Source organism: Drosophila busckii, chromosome 2R, assembly GCF_011750605.1.
Source record: "Drosophila busckii strain San Diego stock center, stock number 13000-0081.31 chromosome 2R, ASM1175060v1, whole genome shotgun sequence".
NCBI lineage: Eukaryota > Metazoa > Arthropoda > Insecta > Diptera > Drosophilidae > Drosophila > Drosophila busckii.
In genome coordinates, this window is record NC_046605.1 from 17,908,182 (window position 1) to 17,934,293 (window position 26,112).

The window sequence follows — 26,112 nt, forward strand, 5'->3', positions numbered from 1 at the left end:
ATATATATAAATAGTTAATAATTAGCTCAACATTTAAATACAAATATTTCTATAAGCACTGATGATGATTACTAACAATTTGTTAACCAAATTAATAACAATTTGTTTATTCTATTTGCAGCGCAATGCCAATTAGAATGTGCAGTAATTGGTGATCTACACAACTAAAATCAACAACAATAGCAACAAACAAGAACAACAACAACTGAGCAAATACAAAGAGAGAAAGCAAAGCAAAATGGCCGCACACACACACAAGCGTCTCAAGAGCACACACATACAATGCGAGAATAGAAGTTGGCCTACAACTTTGTGGTGTCTAGTGCTGTTGCCACTGCTGCTGCTGCTGCTGCAGGCAGGCAGCATAGACGCCTTTTGTCCTTCGAAGTGCCAATGCCTGGGCGGCGAGGCAAACAGTCGGGCGCTGTGTGTGGACGCCGCGCTGGAGGATGTGCCCATACAGCTTAATCCGGAGACAAAGTACATAAATCTGACACTTAATCGCATACGTAACTTGCAGTTCACGCTGCCCTTTTACATGAAGCTCGAGGTGCTCGACTTATCGCAGAACATTATCGAAACGCTGGGCTCGAAGAATTTCGAGTATCAAGCGGAGCTGCGCACTTTGAATCTGAGCAGGAATCTAGTTAGTGCTTTGCATAAACACGCCTTCAAGGGCTTAACGAATCTGCTGCTGTTGGACTTGAGCTACAATCGCATCGAGACGGTGCATCATACGGCGCTGGCGGACCTCGCGGCGCTCGTCGAGCTCGACCTGACCAACAACAATATTGTGAGCCTCGAGGCGAATTGTTTCAAAGGGATGCTGTCGTTGGAGGTGCTTGTGTTTCGCAACAATCGCCTGCTGGATGTGCCCGCCAACAATTTGTGGCATTTGCATTCGCTCAAAAGCCTCGACATGTCCGACAATCTCGTCGAGTTTGTGCGCAACGACAGCTTCGAGGGATTGAAGGAGCTGCTGGCGCTCAGTGTGCGCGGCAATGTGATGAGCGAGCTGGACGTGAATGCCTTCGAAGGTCTCATATCGTTGAAGCACTTGGATCTATCGGATAACAATTTGACGGTGAGTTTGACATAAATAATTGCCAACATGTCGTATACTTGTTGTTGTTGTTCTTGTTGTTGGCTAAAATAATTTAGCATAAAACCGGGCGGCGGAAGTCGCCTGAAGTGTTATTACAACACAAGGCCCAGCACAACAGCTAAAATATTGTAGCTGCCTTTTTGGCGCACAGACACAAACACACACACATAAATCAGACACTTTGCTCTGCTGCTTTATCCTGTGAGCAACACTTCACAAAGCGGATTGTTGGCGCTCCTTGGCCACTGTGCTGGTGTACACCAATGCCAGGCTTAAGTTCCTCCTTCCTGCACACACACACAAACACTCACACACACGACACTGTCTTCTGCATTCGCAAAATTAATAACCATAACTTGTCCCTCTCTGTATGCGTGTGTGTGTGCCTCACTCACTTACACTGCGTTGTCCTTTGGCCATGTCCTTTTGCTATTTATGCATGCAAACATGTCCGTGCTGTGCTGATTTCTGTTGCGTATACACTTTCCTCAGCCTGCACCCCTCCCGCCCCCAGCTCATTCGTCCGACATTTTCCGTTTGTTAAATGCTGCCCTCTGTCTTCATCCCAATCTGTTCCATCTCCGCAAGCTTCCTGGTTGCTTTATGCTTCTTTCGTTTGCTTTAAATTCAATGCGTATGCTCCATCAAAGCTGTAAAGCTGTTTAAAATGCTGGGAGTAATTATCAGAGACCAGTTAGTAGCTTATGCTAATTCAATTTACCAAGCTCAAGCGCTGCATGATCTTCAATTTAAGCGAGATCAAACTCAAGTCGTGCTTTCAGAACAATTGATGAAGGCGAGGTTAGTTGGCTACTATAATATATATTGGAATGCCAAGGATCGTGAAGCAATCTTAAAGCATCACAAAATCGAGCTTCGAGCTTTGATGTAGAAAATCCTAATCCTATTCTTTACTTTGTTCACGCGACTCGAAAACTCCACATAAGGTGTACGCAATAGCGCGATGTCAAAAATAAGTGAATACTTATCGTAGGTGGGATGTAAAAAGATATCATCACCGCTTACAATATGTTTGAATTGAGGAGTCCTACGATCGGTTGAACCATAGGAGATGATAACAGGAGTTCTCTCACAGACACAATGACCAGCAGTTAGCACCCAAGTATTGCCAATTATGGAGCCACCACAAGTTTTATATGAGTTTGTAACATATTTGTCTTCTGCAGTCAAGTAAACCATGTAGGGTATGTCGCCATCTGCAGCCTCGTAGCCATTGACAATGCGACCGGATACATCAGCTCTGGTTATGGCAATGTCAGTCAGTAGAAGTACTCCTGTTAGTTTCAACATGTTCCAAGCTTTACTGTTCCAGTTGTGCTCAAGACGGTCTTTTATACTCCCAAACATGAGAAGCTTTAAGTGCAATATTTAATGGAGAACACGTGTTATGTGCTTTATGATAAGCGACTAAAAAGAACTTCGTTAAATAGGGAATTTGTGTTTATCTATTTTTAATTTGCCTAATTAGCAATTTGAATATTGATTTATGGCAGCGTACGAGCAATATTATAATTTCTCAAAATTGTCAAAACAATTTTTTAGCAACAGCTTGGGTAGGACGTGTTTTTATTTTTCATTATTCAAATTAATGGATAAAAGCATTAAAATCCTAAAAAGAGGCTTCACAAATTTTTTTGTTGCACTCTGTGATAAATAAAAAAGGAGTTTATAAATTAATTTGGATTTCCCAAATAGTCGAGAAGAATCTTAAGAATCAACCATGACATGAATGTTCTTAGTGCATCGTTTTTCTTATGCAATTCTTAGAATATTTTCAGTAAAAACACATTCTAATTTTATTCTTATTATTTTATTTTTATCAATGTGTTCTCTCAGCGGAATTATGTCCTTGCAACAGCAGTTACAGCATGGCAAGAATATTGCTTAGCAACGCTGCTGCTTGAAAAAAGTAACAAAGTGTTCCATCTCCGCAAATTTTTGGTTGCCTTATTCTTCTTGTTTGTTTATATGAATAGTGAATCAAAGCTGTATACCTATTGAATGTAGCAGAAGTCTTTGATATTGAGTTTTAGTAAGTTTTTTATTGAAATTAAATTTACCAAGCTCCAAGAACTTCCCTTTAAGAGAAAGAGTAAGATCAATTCATGGTCAATGATTCTTAGAACGGTTTTCTACTACAATAATATATAAACTGTAGTGCCGCAGATTTTCAAATCAAGCCAATCCAAAATCCTCCTTTAGCTGTTTTTCGGTGAAACCGATTCAACTTTAAAAGATAGAAATGGTAGAAACTCTAAAACGCTGAAACTGAATATTCCACACTTAAAGCTAAACTCTCAGGAGATTTCTGTGGCCCCACTAATAAAAAAGGTATATTCACTGTAAAATTCCTAGAGCCTTAATGTAGCTCACATTTATTACATGAAGGTAATTGAATTTATTAATATGCAATACCAGTTATGTTACGTATCCAATCCAGACTTGCGGTAACGCGACTAAAATGATGAGGCAAGCCGGTCTCGCAACCTTCGTCCGGTCCGGTTGTAATACCATAAGATGTAACACCAATAAGTTTGGCACCCTCGAGTGTGACCAAGGGACCACCAGAGTCACCATTGCAAGTGGCTTTACCCTCCTTAGAGTGAGCGCATATAAGGCTTTTATGCGAATTGCACTGATTGCTAGTAACCTCCAAATCGGCACAAAGTAGATTGCCCATCCACGTTATGTTAGTGCCAGTGCGACCCCAGCCGCAGGCTTTTACCCCGCAGTTGTTAAACTTGTTATCCCGATCATGCAAACTGGGCAGCTCCACTTTTTTGGTGCGATTCGTAAATTCCATATGAGGAGTACGCAATAGCGCGATGTCATTCATGTGGGTGGTATTGCTGTAGTCGGGATGTACTATGATATCATCACCGCTTATAGTATATTCGAATTGATGAGTCCAACGATCGGTTGAACCATAAGAGATGGTTACAGGAGTTCTCTCATAGACACAATGAGCAGCAGTTAGCACCCAAGTGTGGCCAATTATGGAGCCACCACAAGCGTTGTGAGAGTTTATAGCATCTTTGATGGGTGAAGTCAAGTACACTATGTAGGGTATGTCGCCATTTTTAGGTTCGTAGCCATTGACAATGCGACTGGATACGTCAGCTCTGGTTATGGCTAAGCCAGTCAGTAGTAGTATTACTGTTAGTTGCAACATGTTCCAAACTTTACAGTTCCATCTGTGCTGAAGACGGTCTTTTATACTCCCAAACATGAGAAGCTTTAAGTGCAATATTTAATGGTGAACACGTGTTATGTGCTTTTTGATAAGAGACTAACAAGAATTTCGTTAAGTAAGCAATTTGGGCTTATCTATTTTTAATTTGCCTAACTGACAATTTGTAGTATTGGTTTATTTATGGTGATAAGAAGAATTTTAATTGCCAAGCTTTGAGAGTTATTAAGTCAAAACTAATTTTTAGCTGTGTTATAATATTTGATTGCTGAAAGAACTCGAGCAAGCAATCAAATAAAACCATAACAATCATAATGAGTTAATTAAACATTGAAGATGATAACCACTCCAGTTCATTAAAAAGCTATTAAAACGACAACACACTGAGCGATCACCAATTGGCATATAAATTTTCTTCTGCCACAAAATTTTTTAAATAATTTACACATTATGTTTCCACATTTTTAACAATACATAACTTTTATCCAGTGGAGCTAACATGTATAGTATAAGATTGAAATGTTGGCAGTATGAACTCAAGATAATATAAAGCTCTCGTTTAATTTTAAGCACACCTCAAATGCATGAAAATATTATTAGTAAATTTTAATCAGAGCTCATTGGCTGCATGAACGATTTTCATATACAAAATTTTTATTATAAATTTCTATGCAGTCAAAAATATTTGTAATATATGCATTATGCTCAAGCTTTTGGCAGCTGCATTATGTTCATGCAACAACAGTTAGAGCGTGGCAAGAATGCTGCTTAGCAAATACCGAAAAGCTACTGCTGCTGTTGCTTAAAACAAAGTCTCGTCCTCGTCCAGGACGCATGCAGTTGAATGTAGATGTATTTTTTTTTTTTGTGTTAGTTCATGCTGCTGCATTTTATGCCCCAGAGGTGCAGCAAAAGTTGGTTGCAAGCAAGCACACGGCTAGACAATATTTCAACTGCAAAATGCCAAAAGGTATTTTAAGTAGTTTCGAACTGATTCCAAGCGCCATAAATTCCTCTGTCGGTTGCCGTTGACTACGCATAGCTGCCAACTGCTTAGCCTAGCAGCAGCAGCAGCAACTACCCTTATCCTGTTTTAACGACCATAAATATATATGCATGCTGTATGTGTGTATGTGTGTGTGTGACCAGACAGTTAGCTAGACATAAACTTACATGGGAAGCAACACACACAGCGAGCGAGAGCAAAGCGCATTCGTCAGGCTGTGGCCATGTTGGCTACTCTTTGCTATTTTATTTCCAACAGCAGCAACAGCAGCCAGCAGCAGCAACTACAACAATAGCAACCACAAACACAAAAAGCTCTGTATAGTCTCTGATTACATGATGCATATATAGTAAAGAAAAAAAAGGAACAAACTCGTGTTGCCTGTAAGCGAGTGGCTCAGTGCTTGTTATTCAACGACTTGCAGCTTTGCGAGCATTTAATTTTTAGCCCAAGCTCATAGCTCATAGCTGCTTGCATTAAATGTTGCTGCAAATTCACATTCAAAATGAACTGCAAGCAAAAATCAGCAAATATTTGATTTCACCAACAACTGGGCATTAAAATTATAGGCGTAATTTTACAATTTTGAATAATTGAACTGTGTGTACTTTGATTTCATTTTGCTGCTCAGCATAGCATTAAATGTAGTTTTATTTACTGCGGCAACTTTAAAATTCAACAAATTTAAATTTTGATAGCAGTCATTAGCTTTAAATGCATTACAAACTGTTGGGGCTGTGAATTAATTTGTGAAATCAAAGTCAATATAATTTCACTTTCTTTTGTGCTTTTGCTTTTTATTTTTCCCAGCGCTTTTCACGCTGCGCTGCATTGACCCTAGACAGGCAACGCTTTGTATTTCTTTTGCTTTTTTAATTTGCCTGCTGCTTGCTTTGACTTTGAAGAGTATTGCAAGCAAAGGTTTGCGCCTTTTTGGGAGGCAAAAATTACCATTAGGCTGTACAATTGTGAGCGCTTGGCCTACATAGCGTATGCGTAATGCTTTTAATTTAATTTTTGTGCTCTTTCTGCGCCCTTTTTCCACATTATTATTTGCCTTATGAGCTGCAGCTGCTGACTCCTGCCCCTTTGCAGCACCACACGCAGTTCATTACGTTATCGCGCTCGCGCTCGCGCTATTCGTGTCCGGACGTTTGGCACGTAGCTTCCGACACGCCAACAGCTCAAGGGGGGTGGGGTTACCAAATAGCGGTATTTTTTGTTGTTGTTCGTTACTTTTATGAGCCTGTCGAAAACAGCCAAAAGCTTTTGCTTTTGCTTTTGCTGACTCTGCCCCACGTTAAAGCTTTTGCCGTAGCCGTTGCTTAAATTGTAGTTGCAACAAATTTGCCGGCGGATTGATTGTACGAATTGGTCAGACATTACAAAATGGCGCACGGATGTACATGACGTGCATGACGTTTCCGTTTCCGCATGCCGTTTTGATTGTGGAATTTCGATTCGTTTTTGAAACAGCGCAAATCCATAAATATGTATGTGAGTGCAACTTGGAATGCCAAGTGCTATTTGCAGCAGCTTAGTGGCCAACGATCAAGTGGCAGCCACAAAACGCTTTTAAAGTTGAGTGCCGAGGCATTAACATTTTATAAGCTCGCTCGCCCACGCCCACGCGCCACCAAAAGTTTGCGCAGCGCTTGCTAAATAAAATCCATTGCCTCAATATTTAGCTAACTTTATATCTATCTCTTTCTTTCTTTTTTTTTGCAGATGGTGCCCACACAGCAGCTCTCGAAACTTTCGAATCTCACTTATTTGAACTTGGGCGGCAATCGTTTTGCCCACTTGCCCGCTGTGGCATTTTTAAACTTGTTTCATTTACGCGAATTGCATTTGAGCCGCTTGGACTACTTGCAGCGCATCGATTCGAGGTAAGTCCTGCTGTTTTTTTTTTTCTTTATTTGCAACTCAGCGAAAGTTTACAAAGAGTAGCACAACAAAGTTTACAGTCGTAGCCAGTTACTTAACGAGCTCGAGTGCAGCGCTTTATGCCGCATATAAAACTGGGTTAAAGTGAGAGTGGCTAAAGGAATTGAAACTATGCTGGTGTGTGTGTTTGTTTGTTTGTTGCTCTGGCTCGGGCAATCAACTGCAGCTGTTAAATAGACAGCCAAAGCAACTTCAGGGCAAATAACTGCTGTCCACACGTTTGTTTTCAATTCCAAATAATTGTGTAGCATAGCTCTAGGCGTTTTTATATGTATAACATAAGCTGCAGTATGAAAAGCTGTGCGACTTGCTTAAGTCTATCAAAAATATTCAATAAATTAAACATTAATCAATAAATAAACGTTAAACTGCTAGGAAATAATTTGAGTATTAATTGATATAGTTTAGTTAAGTTTATTTTATTGTTAAATGTAACCCTCAGATGGGCCAATCTCCCAAATAAATAACTTGATTTTGAAACTGTGGCTCTATACGTTCTTTTTCTTAACGCTCAAAGATTGTTCTATCAAAAATATATTAAAAATGAAACACAAATCAATAAATAAACAATTAATTTGCAATGTTTTGAGTAATAATTGCTTTATATTTAGTTTAGATTATTGTTAATTGTATCCCTCAGATGAGCGGAAAAAGAAAGTTACCCATGACCGATCTCCTAGTCCTTACCAAAGGTCTTGATTTTGTAATCAATGTAATTTTTCTTAACGTTCAAAGAATGTTCTACCAAAAATATATATTAAAAAAAAACAAAAATCAATTAAATAAAAATAGTTATTAAATATGCAACTGTTAATAAAAGTTTTGAAAAATGATTGATCTATATTTAGGTCTAGATTATTCTTAATTGTAACCCTCAGATGAGCGGGAAAGGAAAGTTTAGTCCTATACCTCAATTAAAGCTTGGAAGCTTTTGAAGCTCTTTACTTTCTTCTTATCGTATATCAGCGATAAAGTCTCTTACGGCCTTTTCGAATTTCAAATGACGTAAACTTTTACCGATAATGGAAGGGTTAATGTGACTGCTTTTATACAATGACAATTAAAGAACAAACATGCATTTGAATATATTTATTAAGCTTGCACAATTTATTTTCAAGTGATTTCTCAAGCTTAGAGCTGCTACATTTTCATTATCGCTGGTACTCGATACTTGATATATCGATTAATTAGACTACGCAGACCTATTGCTCAGTATTAAATATTCTTGAAAATTCAATAATATGTTTCAAAAGCTTTTCTGTTGTATTTGCTTTACATTGCATATCCTTCTATCTACACAAACATTTGGTGCACTTGGATATATAAATATATATATATATTAAGCTTATAGAATTTATATTCTCAAGCTATGATCTTCCGCCTTTTCCATGCCACTAGTACGCATTACTATATGTATCGATTGCTCAAACTATCGTTACCTATTGCAACATTAATCATTAACAAAATGTTGTTGAATAGCTGAATTATATTAAATAAAGCCCCAATAGAGCAATATTCACACTACTTAAGTAAATGTTTTGCATAGCCTTTAGTAATGCAAACATGAATACAGCTTAGAAAGGATAATTTATAATGCTTGAATTGAATGGATCTAATGTACTATTTTGCTAATTACAATTTTGCTAATTTAAAGTTCAAAGTATGAAAAGCGAAAGGCAAAGCCTGCAATTCGAATAGAGGCTTAACCTTAGCATAAGCCAGCTTATTATGCAATTCACTTTCCACACACTTGCACGTGACCTCCAAACACCCCCCGTTTAAACACACACACACACTCACAAAGAGAAATACAAAAGATACTTGTAGAAGCCTCAGCTACAAATCATTATTACTCAATGCAATCAATCATGTCTAATACGCTTTGCTAATAAGATGCTCACACACACACATAGACACACGCATACAATTGCAAAGCGAAATTGCTGCCACATGTGGCATGGCATGCTTGCGCTCAATTCGAGCATATGTTAATTCAATAATTCCAGGCAATTTTCATATCAAATCATCAATAGAGCCCAGTCGGCTGTCTGTGCCAGCGTCTCGACTTGTCTGTCTGTCTGTCAATCAACCACGCCCCAGCCGAGCCCCTCTACCGTCCCTCAAGTGCAATATTAACATGCCTAACGCTACAAGCTTTGCCCAAAAGTCCGTAACATGTAAATGGCTGCACAAGAGCTGCCATTAAATCAGTTTAATTTTGTAATTTCGTTTGATTTTCATGTCTCAGCGCCCACTCCCACCCACCGCAAACGACTCTAAGCTTTTGTAATTGCTTTTGCTCTTTGTTCGGCTTTTGTTTGATTTCCCAGCATTAGCTCCAAACCGATCTTTATGCTAATGTTGCAGCTAAATAATTGTTGCATACTTAGTGGGGTTAGTTATGAAATCTATTTGCAACTGTCAAATTCAAATCTCTCTGCCCCACACACAGTTCAACATTATGCTACTTTTCCGGCAGTAAAATTTTTCAAATACTTTCCACACGCAGGAAATTATATTTTGCGCCAACTTTTTGACAAACTTTGAGGGTTCGAGAGCAGTCAAAGGGGGTTTGGCAGACAAATTGTTAGACATGCATTGGCAAAAGAGAAAAATAAAGAGAAATATGTAAAAAGTGAACGGAAATAGCGCAACATTTTAAAGTTATGCAAAGAGCGAAACAAACCCCTGGCCAAGGCATCAGCTGCGATTCATAGACTGACACACACACACACACACATATGTAAATATTTATGCAAATACGTTAATGGAAACTCTCCCAAACGCAGCATAAAAAGGTGGCAATCAGGACGATGGCAACACGTTGATAGCAAATTTTATAGCAGTTACATTTTGCACACACATACACGCATGCATGTATGTATGGATGTGTGGGTGTGTACGTGTGGGTGTTGGCTCATTATAAAAACCTTACACCTAAACAATCAACGCGCACTCACAAAATTCATTAGGCAGCGGCACGTCATACGCCAAAAAAGCAAACAACCCTCCCAGGACAACAGGAGCAACAGCAGCAGTCACTGACACTTTGGTCCTTCCATCTGTAGCTCTCTCGTCTCAAAGGGAATATTAAGTGAACATTTTTAGTCTGGCAGGGCGCATGACTTAATAGCAAAAAGTCATTCGCCACATTAACATTTGTTGTTGCTGTTTTTTGTTGGCCAAAAGGATATCACGCGAGAGGTGTCGCCTGTTTGGTTTGTTTGACATTGCGGATTTCAAAATTGAAGCTAATTGTTTTAAAATTTATGCAACACACCAAACGAAACGAGAGAATTCCCTTTTTGATCTCGCTGCGATTGGGGCGAGCTGGGGGCAGCCACAGCGCTTGGACATGTGAGACATTTGCTTTGCGGCAGCCTTGGGGTTGTAATTTGTGCGGCTGGATGGCAATTGAATTATGAAGGGTCAACATTGAGTTTCAAGTGTGGTTAGATGACTCTGTGTGTCTAATGGTCTGGAAGTCCATGAATTATCGAATCAGCTTGGCTAAGCAAAAGATTAACTGCATCGGCAATAAATAAAATCATTTGCTGATAAAAAGCTGCAGGCCGTAAAAAGACTTAGCTAAATAATGTGAACTGTTATTAACAAATTAAAGGGCAGACAACTTTAATGAGCAGCAACTTTAATACCCAGTTTGTTATCGATAAATAAATGTTATCGTAGTATTAAGTTTTGTCACACTTCCAAATGAATTCATAATAAATTCTTCGATAGCTCACAACTTAAATAAAGTGACTTAAAGCCAAAAAAAATCAAACGTTAAAAATTATTAAAAATTTTAAATATTTTATATTTAGCTTTACCTTATCGTATTTAATTGAAAGCTATTTAAAACACTCTCAACATATGCGACTATTTTTAGGGCGTTGCTCATTAAACATTTAATATTTTTGATATTCATGGCTTACTTTGTTGTTTGTGTGTTTTGTTGTCAGTTTCAAGAGACGCTTCAAACATTTGTCGCTTGTCCTTGATGTTGTTGTCATTTTGAAGGATGGCAAAGAGCCAAACACACACACACACACACGAGCATTTAGTACTACATTATCTAATTATGTATGTCAAAACAATGAACAAAAACATTTGTACATATTTACGAGTGCTTATTATTTATCATTTTATATTCAATTTTTAGCTTTCATTGTTTTTGTTAAAGCACTTGAAACCTTTAGTTATAAGTGATGCTTGCGGATTGAATAATCAGCTGCCATTTGCAGATCCTAAATGGATATTAGCCTTAAATTTTAGTATGTCAAAGTCAACAGTTGGCAACTTAAAAAAATAGTTGTAAATTGTATTGCAACAATCTTTTGAGTTATTAGGTCCACAAAATGTTTGTTGCCAATAGTAGAACTGTTTGATTGAAGCCTAAGAAATTCCTAGTGCATACTATATGTATAATCAGCGAAATAAATAGTTGATAGTTAGCTCAATAGTTCCAGTAAGCCCATGCCCTATTCTTTTATTATTATTAAGGTGTAAGCAGTTATCAGTGCCTCTCTAGAAATGGCAAATTGCGTTTGTCCATAATATATATATAACATAATGGCAGTCATTGTCGCTGTTGATCTAATTTCTAGATAAATGCGATTTGAATATATTTCGAACAGAGCCGTATTATCAGACTTCAATTTTGAACACTTTATTGTACAAGTTATTTAAAGATATAGAAAATGCGTAGTTGATCGAAGTCTGATTTACCAGAGCTATAAATACTACCAGACTTACAACTTATTGATTCATAAAAGGCTTGCACAACATTTGCATTATAAAACTGGTAGCCTAACAAATATGAGCAATGGGATATAATTAATCGCTTAAAAGCAGACATTTAGTTTTTAATACGTCAACTCGTATTATGCGGTGCATTAATTGATAATCTATATGGCAAATATAGAACAAATTGTGAAAAAAATTATTGGCTGCAATTCAATTCTTTATATATTTTATATATTTTACACCCTTTAAATTTATTGTTTGCTGTCTGCCATACTCTTCATAAGTATGGATAATGTATATATATATGAGTTATTTGAAAGTTAAACTTTTTTCATATCTTTAAATTTTAGGAAATATTGGTATAGAACCTTTGAAAATAAATGTATATTTTTAGCGTTTTCGTTATTCCGACTATGATACTTGACTTTTGAAAAAACTCTAGCTAATTACTTATTTTCTTAATGTAATTTTAATTTATTAATGAAAAAATGATCTACGTATTTGTCAGTGAGTTTTATTTTGTATTCACAATCTATTTGCAATTGATACATATGCAATTAAAAAATTTATAAGCATACAAGTTTAATAAGCTTTTGAATATAGAATACTTACACTACAGTAAACACACCGTATGTGGCAATCTGGCATTGATTACTACGATTACGCGACATGCGAATGTAACCCTTTTCACCCCAGTTCGTGCCCCAGGAGTTCTTCACCAACCAGTAGTCACCTCCATTGGCATCACTGCCATAGCCAACCACAACAACTCCATGATTCACACTCGTAGAGCACATGCGATCGTTAAGAACGCCACTCTTATAGTTCTTGAAATTGTCTGTTACATCTATAGCCACTGAAATGGGTCCCTTCTCCGCTACAGCCGTCTTCAAGGATCCCTCATTGCTTTCCACGTATGCAATTGATCGCACCGTTGCGGCAATGGCATTCTTGCTATATTTGCAATTGTTCTGCTTGCCCACATAAGGATAAGTATTTTGATTGTTGATGCCACCATTGTCGATCACATACTGCAGAGCACTGGCTGGCCCGCCACCGTTGCAGCCATGGTTGCCGTACTTTTCACGAGAGCAATCCACCAAATTTTGTTCGGAGAGCGAGATGAGTTTCTTGGTCTTCAGGTACCACTGTCCCTCCAATGCGCCATTTGCCGAGAAAGACCAACAAGACCCACATGATCCCTGGTTTTTTACTGGGGTAACAGCCCCTTGACTGCGCCAATCCAGACTGCTGGGCACGGCTCGACCGGATGGTTCATAGACAGACTCTTTAGCCAGCGAGGCATTGTCCGGAGTAAGACTCGAAAGGAAGAGTCCCTCAAATTCCTTAAAGGTCAGATCGCTAAACTGATTGACGCCCATTTCGAAGGTTTCTAGGCCAGCTCTGAAGCGTTTGTTGTGCTCATTCATCAAAAGTCTATTGCTAACGAAGATTTCTCGACGCTGAAGCTCCTCGTCAAGGCTTCTGTATCCTCGTCCAAAGCTCGACTTAAAGTTGCTCCATTCCGAGCTGAACGTGTCAGTTATTGAAGCTGCCCCAACAAAGGCGACAAGCCCAAGAATTGCAATTATTTTGAACATTTCGTTTACTGTCTGCAGTAGTAGAACTGTTTGAGTGAAGCCTAAGAAATGCTTGCACTATATATACCCCCTATAGTGTGTACTATCAGTATAATCAGTCAAATAAATAGTTGATAAGAAGTGCAGTTAGCCCATGAGATAAGCTATTGCCCTACTTTTTATTATTATTAAGATGAAAGTGTTTATCAGTAAATGGCAAATATAACATGTTAAAAATTTAAAATCTGTACTCTTTCCTGCTCTATGCTCTAGATAAATGCAGATGATATATTTTACTATCTGAGCTCCAATTTTGAGCCCAACAATCACTTTATAAACCAAGCTATCAATACAAGTTCATTTACAGCTTATTGATTCACAAAGCCTTGCACAACATTTTGCAAGCAGCGGGGCTACAAAACTAACAAAACTGATAAAAGTTATCGTTTACTTAAGAACTTTCTAAGAAATATCGTTTATGATCGGTTACAACTTATAAACAATCGGACAATGGTATTTGTTTGTGACTTGTATATGTGACTAATATAACTAATGTGTTGCCTCAACTCAAGCTGTTTATTTAGTTTGCTGCTGTCGTGCCTCTGAATAGTTTAACTGAGGAAAGCTTTAATAAGAGTATTTGCTGTATGATAAATAAAGCAATAAATTTCAAATTTAATTTAACTTTTGCACTATATATAAATTCATAATAGAAATTTGTGAATCAGATTTATTTGAAATACATACATATTTGTAAAATATACAAGCATACAAATTAAAAATAGAGTGTTGAATATTAGATTATTTACACTTCAGGATATATAGCATAATCGGCGATTTTGCATTGATTATTGCGATTGCGCGACATGCGAATGTAACCAGCTTCACCCCAACGCTTGCCCCATGAGTTCTTCACCAACCAGTAGTCACCTCCCTTGGCGGCTTTGCCATAGCCCACCACAAGCACCGCATGATTGACACTAACGTAAGAACACTTCGGATCGTTAAGCACGCCGCTCTTATAGCTTTGGAAATAAGCAGTGACAGCAATAGCCACTGATATTGGTCGTAGAGCTGCAGCCCTTCTCAAGGCCAACTCATTGCGACTTGCCACTTTAACGACGCGCTTAACTCTGGCGGCAACTGCTTTTGGCTTATATTGGCACTTGCCCTGCTTGGCCGTATAAGGATAAGTCTTCTGACTGTTGATGCCCTTGTTGGCGATCACATACTTCAGCGCCGCCTCTGGCCAGCCACCTCGGCAGCCATAATTCCCATACTGTTCACGACTGCAGTCAACCAAGTTTTGTTCAGAGAGTGCAACGAGTTTCTTCGTCTTTTGATGCCAAGCGGCTTCCAACGCTCCCATGGCAGAGAATGCCCAACAGGAGCCGCACTGACCTTGATCCTTTACTGCAGTCACTGCTCCTCGTTTGCGCCAATCTATGCTAGCAGGACCATCCCGCTGCACAGCAGTCTCAGCTACAAACTCTTCAGCAACCGTTACATTATCCGGATTAAGCTTTGAAAGGAAGAGTCGCTCAAATTCCTCGAAAGTCAAATCGGTAAACTGATTAACGCCCAGCTCGAAGGTTTCCAGTCCAGCTTCGAAGCGTTCGTTGTGCGCATTAATGAAAAGCTTATTGTTAATAAAGATTTGCCGACGCTGCAGTTGCTCATCGACGCTGCCGTATTCTCTATCAAACTCCGTTTGAAAGACGCTAAACTCAGCATTGAGCTGCTGCGTTGTAGAAGTTGCAGCTACAAAGGCAACAACTGCCAAAAGTGCAATTATTTTGAACATGTTGAACTGTTTTGATTGTAGTCCATGAGATGCTCCCTCAATTTATACTACCCAGCTATATACTAAATGCTTAAGCAGATAAGATAATATCTTGACTAAAATCTCTTCAGAGCTACTTCCTTGTTTGTAATGCAATTATTATAAATAGGACAAGTAAACAAATTTATAGCTCATGCAGTTGTAAAATTGTTGCACAATCATTTTACAAGCAGAGCGCTTGGTCTATAAAACTGCTTGCCCAATTAATTCCAGCAAAGAAATAAGTAGCCGGTAAATCTATAATCAAACTTTGTTTGACAACAACTTGTTGTTGGTTACCAAATTTATTGTTTTATTGCAAGCTAATCAGACTCTACACATAAATGTTTTTTAGTTAATACCAATAGACTGAATTCATGGCTCGACCCTTTAGATTACAGCATAAACACCATATCTGGCAATATTGCATTGATTGTTTTTGTTGCGCGCCATGCGAATGTAGCCACCTTCACCCCACTGCTCACCCCAAGTATTTTTCACCAGCCAGTAGTCCGAGTCGCCCTCGCGTCCATAGCCAACCACAAGTACCGCATGATTCGGGCGCAGGCCATCGCATGTGCTATCGCTGAAGACGCCGCTTCTGTAGTTCTGAAAATTGGGTGTTACTGTAATGGCCACAGATATGGGTCCCTTCTCTGCTACGGCCACTCGCAGCGCCTCCTCCTGTTGGGCAACGTAGCCAACAGAGCTCGCCGTAGCGGCAACTGCGCATTTATTAAATCTGCAGGGAAACTGATCGAAGTCATAGGGATAATCCGCATCGGAATTGATGCCTTTGTTCTTTATCACATAGTTCAGCCCAAATTCTGGCATGCCGCCATAACAGCCATAGAGCTTGTAGACTGGAGGATGAGCGCAATCCAAAATATTTTGCGTAGAGAGCGAAATGAGTTCGCCCGTCTTTAAGAAGTGTTGACCCTCCAAAGCGCCTGCGGCTGAGAACGCCCAACACGAGCCGCACCAATCCTGATCCTTGACGCTAGTCACAGCTCCCTTGGTGCGCCAGTCCAAGCTATCGGGTATGTCAGCTGCTGCCTTCCGATCAAACGCCACTTTTTCATTCCCTTCTGCTTCGAAAACGTTCAAGAGTGTGAGCACGCGCTTTGTAAAATCCCCAAACTTCAAGTCCGAATATTTATTGAGCCCCATCTCGTAGCTCTCCTCGCCAGATTCGAAGCGTAGATTGTGCTCTCGAATGAACAGCTTGTTCACATCCAAGGCCAGCCTGCACTTCAGCTCCTCTGCCACATTCTTGTAGATACGCGAGAAATCGAACTTGAACGAAAGCCACTCCCGATCGAAGAGATCCTTCAAGTATATTCCTCTGACGCAGCCAATGATTGCCAGAAATACGATTAACTTACTCATGGTTCTGCGCACTTGGCACTGAATGATTTCTCAGTTTGCCATGCAAGCAATATTTATACAGCTTGAGAATTCGTTAAGCCTCAGTTTAGACTTAATTTAAGATATTCTGAAGCATGCGCTACATTTGATTTTATGCCAAGTGGCTTTGCAAATGCTTTAATGTAAACAATGAATTCACTATATTAACATAAATTTATTGATTTATTGCTACTCATAAATATATTTTATACTCTTATTATTTAATACAAATAGTTTAGCAGCTTTTAAATTATGATTATATTAAGTTTCAAGTGTGTATATGCCTAATAGAATGAGCAGCTCGCACATTAGCTCAATCTTGAGCTACACTGACTTGCAATAATATTATCGATAAATACATGTTATCGTAGAATGAACTTTTACTATTGTAAATCAAATTGGTTTCATTATCAAAAGAATTTGCTTAGAATTCATCATCGAATAATAAGCCATTGAAAATAATTTAAAATGTTGTAAAATACGTAACATTAAATGTGGTTTATCACATTTAATTTAAAGCTATTTTAATCTCAACATCTCCGACTATTTTTAGGGCATTGCTCATTAAACATTTAATATTTTTGATATTCATGGCTTACTTTGTTGTCTGTGTGTTTTGTTGTCAGTTTCAAGAGACGCTTCAAACATTTGTCGCTTGTCCTTGATGTTGTTGTCATTTTGAAGGATGGCAAAGAGCCAAACACACACACACACACACACACACGAGCATTTGGTACTACATTATCTAATTATGTATGTCAAAACAATAAACAAAAACATTTGTACATATTTACGAGTGCTTATTATCTATCATTTTATATTAAATTTTTTGCTGTCATTGTTTTTGTTAAAGCACTTGAAACCTTTGGCCATAAGTGATGCTTGCGAATTGGTTACTCAGCTGCCATTTGCAGATCCTAAATGGATATTAGCCTTTAATTTAAGTATGTCAAAGTCAACAGTTGGCAATTTAAAAAAATAGTTGTAAATTATATTGCAACAATCTTTTGAGTTATTAGGTCAATAAATGTTTGATTGAATCCTTTATTAGTTAATATATTTATTTTGAATATCGAAATACTGTGTTTAATTAAATTTACACTTCGGCGTAGTAACAATCTGACGCAATGTGGCATTGATTGTTGCGATTACGCGAGATGCGTCCTCGAGAGTTCTTCACCAAGCAGTAGTCTCCTCCATTCTCATTATCGATGGATCCCAGCGCAACCGGCAAGAGCCCATGACTTGGCAGTCACAGTGATCATTGTCCTCATTGTCTATCACATACTGCAAGGCTCTGGAAGTGATGCCACCATTGTGACTAGGACTTTCATAGTCCTCATCATCGTAATCTTGTCGATCAGGGACTGGACTGACTTTCACAGATTTCTTGGTCACCTCTATTTCGAACATCTTGTTTACTGTCTGCAGTAGTAGAGCTGTTTGATTGAAACATATGAAATACTTACACTATATATAACTTATATCTATACTATAGGTATAATCAGTGAAACAAATTGTTGATAGTAAGCTCAAATTTATAGATAACTTGCCTGATAAAAGCTATTGCCTACTTAAGATATTTCTAAGAAATCGGACAATGCAATATGAATCACTAATATAAAATAATTGCCATGCATATTGCTTTTCTATATAATTGAGCTGAGCTACTTTGCATGCAAGTTAAATAGATTATGCTCTTTTTATTTAATACCAATCGTTAGCAACAAAAATATTTACAACAAATAGACAAAGATTGTGTAGCAGCTTGAAGATGTTGGGCCCGCACTTAGATCACAGCGTAGACACCATAGTTGGCAATTTGGCACTGATTTCTTTGATTGCGTGCCATGCGAATGTAGCCGCCCTCGCCCCAGTTGCCCCAGGAGTTCTTCACCAGCCAGTAGTCCGAGTTGCCATCGCGTCCATAGCCAACCACTACGACTGCATGATTAATTTGCTTGCCACGGCATGAGCTGTCGTTGAAGACGCCGCTCTTGTAGCTCTGGAAGTTCTTCGTTACAGTAATGCAGACGGATATGGGTCCCTTCTCTGCTACGGCCACGCGCAGGGCCTCCTCGTTCTTGGCCACGTAGCCCACGGAGCGCACTGTGGCGGCAACTGCATTTTTGTTATATCTGCATTCCTTCTTCTTTTCATCATAGGGATAAGTGCTGTGGGCATTGATGCCTTTGTTGTCCTGCACGTATTTCAGAGCTTTGTCAGGCCAGCCGCCACTGCAGCCCAGATTGCGATAAGGTGCGCCACCGGTGCAGTCCACGAGGTTCTGCTCAGAGAGCGAAATGAGCTTGCCCGTCTTCAAGAAGTGCTGACCCTCCAAAGCGCCGGCAGCAGAGAAAGCCCAACAAGAGCCGCACTGGCCTTGATTCTTCACACCAGTCACAGCTCCGCGGCTGCGCCAGTCCAAGCTACTGGGTGCATTACCCACTGCCACTGGTGCTGGCTCAAACACTGCATGGGCATTTTCAATAGAACTCCTTGCGGCAAACTTGGTTAACAGCAGATCTGCAAACTCCTCAAAGCTCAGATCTGAGTACTGATTGACGCCCAGCTCGTAGGTCTCCTGGCCAGCTTTGAAGCGTCTGTTGTGCACTCGAATCAACAGTTGGTTGGCATCGAAGATTAGCTTGCGCTTCAGCTCCTCTTCCACACTCTTGTAGACTCTGGTGAAGTTGGCCTTAAACGAAAGCCACTCCGGCTGCTGTAGTTCCGTATAGGAAGCTGCGCCAACGCAGGCAATGAGTGCGATAAATGCAATAAGTTTACTCATTGTCGAAACACTGAATGATTGCAGTTTGTCAAGCCGGCAATATTTATACAGATTGTGAGGTCGTCAGACCTAAGCATTAAATTGTCGTGGATCAATAGATGAATAGGCACACGCTGCTTTTGATCCGCAGCTAAGTACATAGTTTGCTAAATGCGTAGGCAAAGTTTGTTTACCGTAAATAAATAATAATAGTTAGACTAAGTGCAGTTGTTAGTAATGAGATCATTGCTATCGATAGAGCTAAAATATTAATCGCTTAAAAGAATTGATAAGCTTGCAGACCTAATGCCGCCCAAAAGTGAATTTATGACATATTAAAGATAAGACAAACGTTATTAAGTGTGACTAAGTGTTGATTGCAAATAAAGTTGAACTTTAAGTTTAGCCAGTAATTCCGCTTGGCACTCGAAAGTGTTGAATGCTCGCTCTAGCAGCTGCAGCTCATAGAAGTATGCAATGCATAATTTTAGATTTGTATGCCAGTAAGAAAAAAAAAGAGAGAGAGAGAGAACGAAGCAAAACAACAATAGCAATATCAGTTAAATGAAAGCAGGAAGAAATTACGGAAACAGGAAAACATAAACATGCTGCTGCTACTGCTGCCACATGCCACATGCCCCTTCGAAGTAACAGCAGTCAGCAATTCTTTCATAAATTATGAGCAAGAAAATATTTCAAGGCAGCAGCAGCCCTCGTGAGTAGCTATTATGCTGCTAGTAAACAAAGCTAAAGAGCAAGTGAAAGAGAGAGAGGGAGAGAGAGCGAGTCTATTTATGCATATGCATGCCTTGGTCTGGTAATTGCACTTGAATTTAAAGACATTATGAATTATGCAAGCAACAAGCTAAACAGCGTCAGTTAGTGAAACAAAACAAACTCAAACAAGTTGCTTATTTAAATAAAGATGAAGTGCAAAAAAACAAGCTTAAATATGCAGCTTAGCAAGCAAAGCTTATTCTTAAAAGCAAATATTACTTAAAGCTGCTTGCAACTTAATTATGTTCTGCGCATTTTGCCTCACTGTGCGCTGCTTTCTTTGCACTCTATGCATTATTAATAGTTGCAAGGCATAACAAATGAAATGAGAGCAGACTAGCTATAGACACGTATATATTATTATATATATAGCCCTTAGTTGTTACGTTACGTTAATATTGCGTTACTGTTGACGTAAATTAACAGTTAAACGGGGGCGTATGCGTAATTTAAAAACGTTTAAAATGCTATTAGCAAATGCTTTGGGCATATCATTTAATAATTTTGCCCCAGCAATTTAACGACTGCAATTAGTTAATGATTAGTCTGCATTGCGAAATGCTTAAAGCTAACAGAGCGTGAGTGAGTGAGAGAGAGAGAGAGAGAGAGAGCAACAATTTTCACATATCAAAAGTTAAATCATGGCTCAATAAAGCATTGACTGCTGTTATTGTTCGACCCCCTCCCACCCATGGGAGCTATCAGTTGTCATATTTCTCTATTTATTGTAGTAAAAATGTCAATCAACTGAATAGAGCGGATTTACTCACACGGGTGCAGACAGCTCTGAATGCATTTGAAAAAGAGCAGACAACATTTTCATTGATTGGCCACTGACTGACTGACTGACAAACTGTTTGACAGACTGACTGACTGACTGATTGACTGCTCGACTCGCTCAACTGTCCATCAGTAGCTTTGCCAATCTCTGTCTGAGCTCAGAGCTCAACGCAGTTTGGCAAATCGGGCAACGTGACTCTGCACGCAAAGCAAACATTTCAATACGATTTCAAGTAATTCCAATTCAGACACACACACATACACACACGAACAGTTAACAGTGCATTTTTGCATATGAGCATGCCTAAAAAAAAGAAGGCAAAGCAAACATTTGCGCCTTTTCGAGTCACACACATGGCAACCATTTCCGTTTCCGCACGTTTGACACTGGCAGACAAAACAAAAAGTCAAATAAAAGCAACAAAAACTTTTTGGGTATGCGATAATATTGATAAAGCTACAGATACGCTTTAAAGCAAAATCAATGCTGCTTTAAATAAAATTTTGGCTGAACGGTTACGCCTCATTTTTGAACAGGGTGCGCCTCAAAGCCTCGCAACAGCAAAAAGGCTGCGCTCAAAGCCTGCAAACATGACATGTTAGCGAATTTCTGTGTATATGTGTGTGTGTGTGTGTGTGTGAGGCGTTGCATTTAAAGCGCATATAGCAAGCAGCAACCTGTGGCAAACGCTTAAGCATTTTGCTTTTTATCACAGCCCGAGCACAGCGCCGAACGTTGTCACGTTTCTGTTTTACGCTTTTTGCGGTCTCTTCACACTATTTGCATAATATTTGCACAAATAATTGAATTTGTTTTTTTGCAGCCGCCGCTTGCTAAATTGTTTTTGGGGGAAGTTTTTGTTGTCGACTGTGCAGATAATGGCGAAAAAATGTTCAAATGTCTGCAATTGAAGTTGCTGCTTAACTTGGCATAAAATTGAAGATTCGGAGTTCGGCAGACGCTCATTTGTGTGTGTGTGTGTGTGTTGTGTCTAGAAAGTTGAAAGAGTTTTGGCTGCTGTGTTGATTTAAAGTTTGGCTTAAATTTCATTTAATACGCGTCACTTGGCTAACCGCAAGTGGCAGCCACTTGTCAATGCAGAGTTCAAATAAATTCGCTCATTTAACACGCAATGCAACTTAGGGACTGAAAATGAAATGAAATCAAATGAAAAGCAGCAAAAATAAATTTGCTGTAAGTGTGAGTGTAAGAAAAGAACTCGCTTAGCAGCGACAAATTGTGTCTCTGTGTGTGTGTGTTTGTTATCGACTGCGCGCTGGCAGCAGCAGCAAGTCACTAAGTTACTCATACGCCACGTTGCACTTATTTCATGCTGAGACTGCGCGCGTCTTTATGCCAAGTTGACTTAACTTGGCAGGGATTTACGGCAACGCTTTACGGCGTGCAGCGTACAGCGTGCAGCGTGCAACGTGCAACATGCTGCAGTATTTTATTTCTTTGCCTTTTTCTTTTCCTCGCTTCGCTTTTTTGCTTATTTTGTCATATTAAGCTAAATAGACGCAGACTAAATAAATCCATGTCGCTTAAGTCGATGCTATGTGAGTGCAGCTATGTGCGCGCATATGTGTGTGTGTGCTTATGTATGTGTGTGTGTATTTCATTGCCAGACATTTAAGTTTAACGTTGATGCATCGCGTTCTGCATAATTAAAATGCACATGGCAACTAGCTACACATGCATACATACTATGTGTGTACTTGTGTGTGTACTTGTGTGTGTGTGTGTGTATCTGCGTTTACGTTGTACTGGCAGCAGCAACTTGCTCGCTTGTATTTTCAGTTGTGCATGTCGCCAAATTGGCCATTTTGGAAACAGCCACAATTGTTGGCAAACTGCTTGCATCTAAAAAAAAAAAACAGCAGCAGCTTAGCATTTTAAAAAAAAACTCTGAATTGCAGTGTAGGAGTTACTAGTTAACATGCGCATTAATTAAATTAATTGTTAAGCTAACTTGCAGTTTTTTTTCTACAATTACTTGCACTTTGATTTGCTTGTAAGCAATAAATCTTGAGTCGATGCGATCAGCTGTATATAGCAGATGACAGTGTGCTGCTAACAAGCTTTCAAATTAATATCGATATTGATTAATCAATTTGCTTACTCGATTTAGAACTCTTTGTAAACAAATTAAGAATAAGTTTAATAGTCAGGATCAATCATGAGCAACTATTTCGGCAAGTTAAATTTGGCTGCACTTATACATAAAGCAAGTAATTATATGCGTTTAGATTTAAATGACGAAAACATTGTTTTAACTAACTGCAATAATTGCTTGTGTTAGCTTTTAATAATATGCGTTGATTGTGGCATTAACTTTTATTAAAATAATTGGCTAATCACTAATCAAAAGCATGCATTTTATTTTATATTTATTTGTTACATGTGAAAAATTCAATTAAATTAAATTGAAATAAAATTTCAAGAAGCGAATACTGCAATGATTAATATTATATTTCTATATAGAGTACTATGTAGAAAAAATATTTGAGCTCACATTTTGCTTGTCTATAAAAAGTTAGATGAAAAAATTTGGTTACAATATTTAATTTCAAATTTCTGCTAAATTTATATTAATTATATTAACTTAACTAAAGCAAATTATTGCAATTTAGTGTTTTCTCACGTTTTGCGTTTTAAGTTAATTCTCTTGTTTATATTGTTTGTGATTTTAAGCAGCCAGAAAGACAAATAGCTATCGATAATAATGCATAAATAAAAAGAAAAACAAATATAGAAACTTTGCCTTCGAAGCTCTAAATAAATATTTTAAACAAAAGGCAGATTTCTTACTCAGATCACATTTAATTATTTGATTAATCACTTCAATAGTTCTACCTACATTTATTAATTAAACTCTTCTTCTTTCTTCTTGCAGAGCCTTTGTGGACAACACGCACATGCAGACGCTGCACTTGAACTTCAATCCACAGCTGAGCGATATACCGATGCGTCTGTTCCAGGGCAATCCGAACATACTCGAGGTTTATATGCAAAGCAACAGTTTGCAGACACTGTACTCGGCCCAGTTCCCGGTGGATCAGCTGCAAAAACTTTATTTGGGCGACAATCCGCTGCAGTGCAACTGCTCGCTGCTCTGGCTCTGGCGTCTGGTCACGGGCAACTTTGAGGGCGTCGAGCCGCCGCTGGAGCACGCATCAGGCGGCGCAGTGGCTGCTCTGGCGAAGGAAGCAGCTGCTGCTGCAGATGAAGATGATACCACCAACAAGGCGGAGGACGGCGTCTCCGCACTGGCCGCCTACATAGCCGAGCAGCATATTGCGAATGCGCTGCAGACCACCGAGCCAAGTGCCTACGAGCAGCGTCTGGAGGCGGCAAGTGCCAGCAGCTCCGCCTTTCTGCGCATGGACAAGCAGCAGATTGGCTGCGACATCTGGCGGGATGGCGTGCGCCAGCGTCGCCAGCTGCAGACCATGAGCGAGGGCGAGATCACCTGTCCCGCTCACATTGTGACCGTCGTCTGTGCCGTCATCACTTGTCTGCTGGTGGTCATGATTGCCATTAGCGTCGTCTACTATCTGCGCTTTGTCAAGCGGCGACGCAAGCTGCTGCACGAGCGTGGACCTCTGCGCACCAGCAAGAGCATCATCAATGTGCACGACAGGATTATGCAGGCGCATCATCAGCCGCTGGGAGCTGGCGCCGGCATGAGCATGACACTGGGCGCCAATGGCGGACTGGGCATGGCCTTGAACTATCCGCATCATGCGCAGACGCTGCAGGCGCATCATCATTACCATCAGGCCATGCCGCTGCAGACGCATCATAGTGGTGGACACGAGTATCAGCAGACGACGCTGCCGCAGCTGGACAAGCTGGAGCTGGAGCGCTATCTGGCGGCGCAGTCGATTGCGAACGAGTACAGAGCATTGAAGCCGTGGGAGCTGCCGGTGAAGGAGGCGGACGACGAGCCGGAGCATCTGTACGAGCGCTTCGATCACTACGAATATCCGGATACGCATACCATGACCAAGCTGAAGCAGGCGGCGGCGTTGCAGGGCAGCGCAGTCAACGCCGCCGCTGCGGCAACAGCAACTGCCGGCAGCGGCGGTGGCAAGCCGCATGTGGTTTACGTATGACGCGGACGTGGGGAGCAGCAACGTGACGTGGGCATTGAGCTGGTGGGATTGGGATTGGGTCTGACCAACAATAACTATCGCAGCTATAGGCAGAGTCAGTTGAAATCTAGTGGCCAGTTTTAAAAACAGGGAAGCTTGCAGCAGCTGCTTGCCACACACTCACACACACACATAGTTGAGATTGAGATTGAGATTAGGTTTATGTATTTTGTGTTTAGCTGTAGTTTATGTTAGATGTTTGATTTGATTTATTACACTGATGAATTTTGATAACTCGCAACAAAAAGTTTAACAAGCGTCAAATGAAACAAGGGATATGTCTATATATGTATAGCAGCATACTATAAAACTATATACTAAGTAATTAAAATGGAATAACTAATATTTAATGCATATATGTCATATTAGTGAGTAAGCTGAGCCACATTTTCAAAGAAATATTATATATAGCTATAGTTAAATTCTCAATCACATGCTAAAGTAGAACTAACTCTAGCTCTAGCTCTAGCTCTTTCTGTCTCTCTCACACACCCACACACACACACTTGCTAAGTATGCAAGCCAAGCTAGTAAGCTCTTAAGAACTAAACCCACTCATAGTTAAAGCATTTAGCAGTCTAATTAACGGCATAGTTAGTATTTAGTTGTTAGGCGCATTTCAAAATGAATTTAATAACAAATAAATTAATGTAACAAATGCAAAGTTTAGTATTTATTTTCAACCATTTTTTTTTGTAACATAGCTAAGCATTAACTAGGGGACCAAACCAAACAGTCCATTTTCAAAGTATTCTGACTTGAAATATTATTAAAATAATATTCTTAAAATTCAACAGTTAATG

The 26,112-nt window shown here is 39.5% G+C and overlaps 3 protein-coding genes across 3 annotated transcripts; 1 reads left to right on the top strand and 2 right to left on the bottom strand.

The window, feature by feature from the left end:
* The first annotated feature begins 210 nt into the window (after positions 1 to 210).
* On the top strand, positions 211 to 26,112 carry LOC108595005 (leucine-rich repeat and immunoglobulin-like domain containing-NOGO receptor-interacting protein 4). The gene is made up of 3 exons (XM_017980140.1): positions 211 to 1,084; positions 7,051 to 7,211; positions 24,049 to 26,112. The coding sequence occupies exons 1-3, from the start codon at positions 239 to 241 to the stop codon at positions 25,268 to 25,270; spliced, it is 2,229 nt and encodes a 742-aa protein (XP_017835629.1). The 5' UTR covers positions 211 to 238; the 3' UTR covers positions 25,271 to 26,112.
* LOC117135098 (cathepsin L1-like) lies at positions 12,597 to 13,605 on the bottom strand. Its single transcript, XM_033295090.1, has one exon. The coding sequence runs from the start codon at positions 13,443 to 13,445 to the stop codon at positions 12,624 to 12,626; it is 822 nt and encodes a 273-aa protein (XP_033150981.1). The 5' UTR covers positions 13,446 to 13,605; the 3' UTR covers positions 12,597 to 12,623.
* LOC108595012 (cathepsin L1) lies at positions 14,340 to 15,400 on the bottom strand. The gene has a single exon (XM_017980147.2). It carries the CDS (start codon positions 15,397 to 15,399, stop codon positions 14,401 to 14,403), a length of 999 nt encoding a protein of 332 aa, XP_017835636.1. The 5' UTR covers position 15,400; the 3' UTR covers positions 14,340 to 14,400.

Excerpts from the sequence above, each read along its gene's own strand:
- LOC117135098 (XM_033295090.1), bottom strand. The coding sequence starts at position 13,445 with ATGAATGAGCACAACAAACGCTTCAGAGCTGGCCTAGAAACCTTCGAA.
- LOC108595005 (XM_017980140.1), top strand. The coding sequence starts at position 239 with ATGGCCGCACACACACACAAGCGTCTCAAGAGCACACACATACAATGC. Across the intron at positions 1,085-7,050 it reads TATCGGATAACAATTTGACG|ATGGTGCCCACACAGCAGCT; the intron begins GTGAGTTTGACA and ends TTTTTTTTGCAG. Across the intron at positions 7,212-24,048 it reads TTGCAGCGCATCGATTCGAG|AGCCTTTGTGGACAACACGC; the intron begins GTAAGTCCTGCT and ends TTCTTCTTGCAG.
- LOC108595012 (XM_017980147.2), bottom strand. The coding sequence starts at position 15,399 with ATGTTCAAAATAATTGCACTTTTGGCAGTTGTTGCCTTTGTAGCTGCA.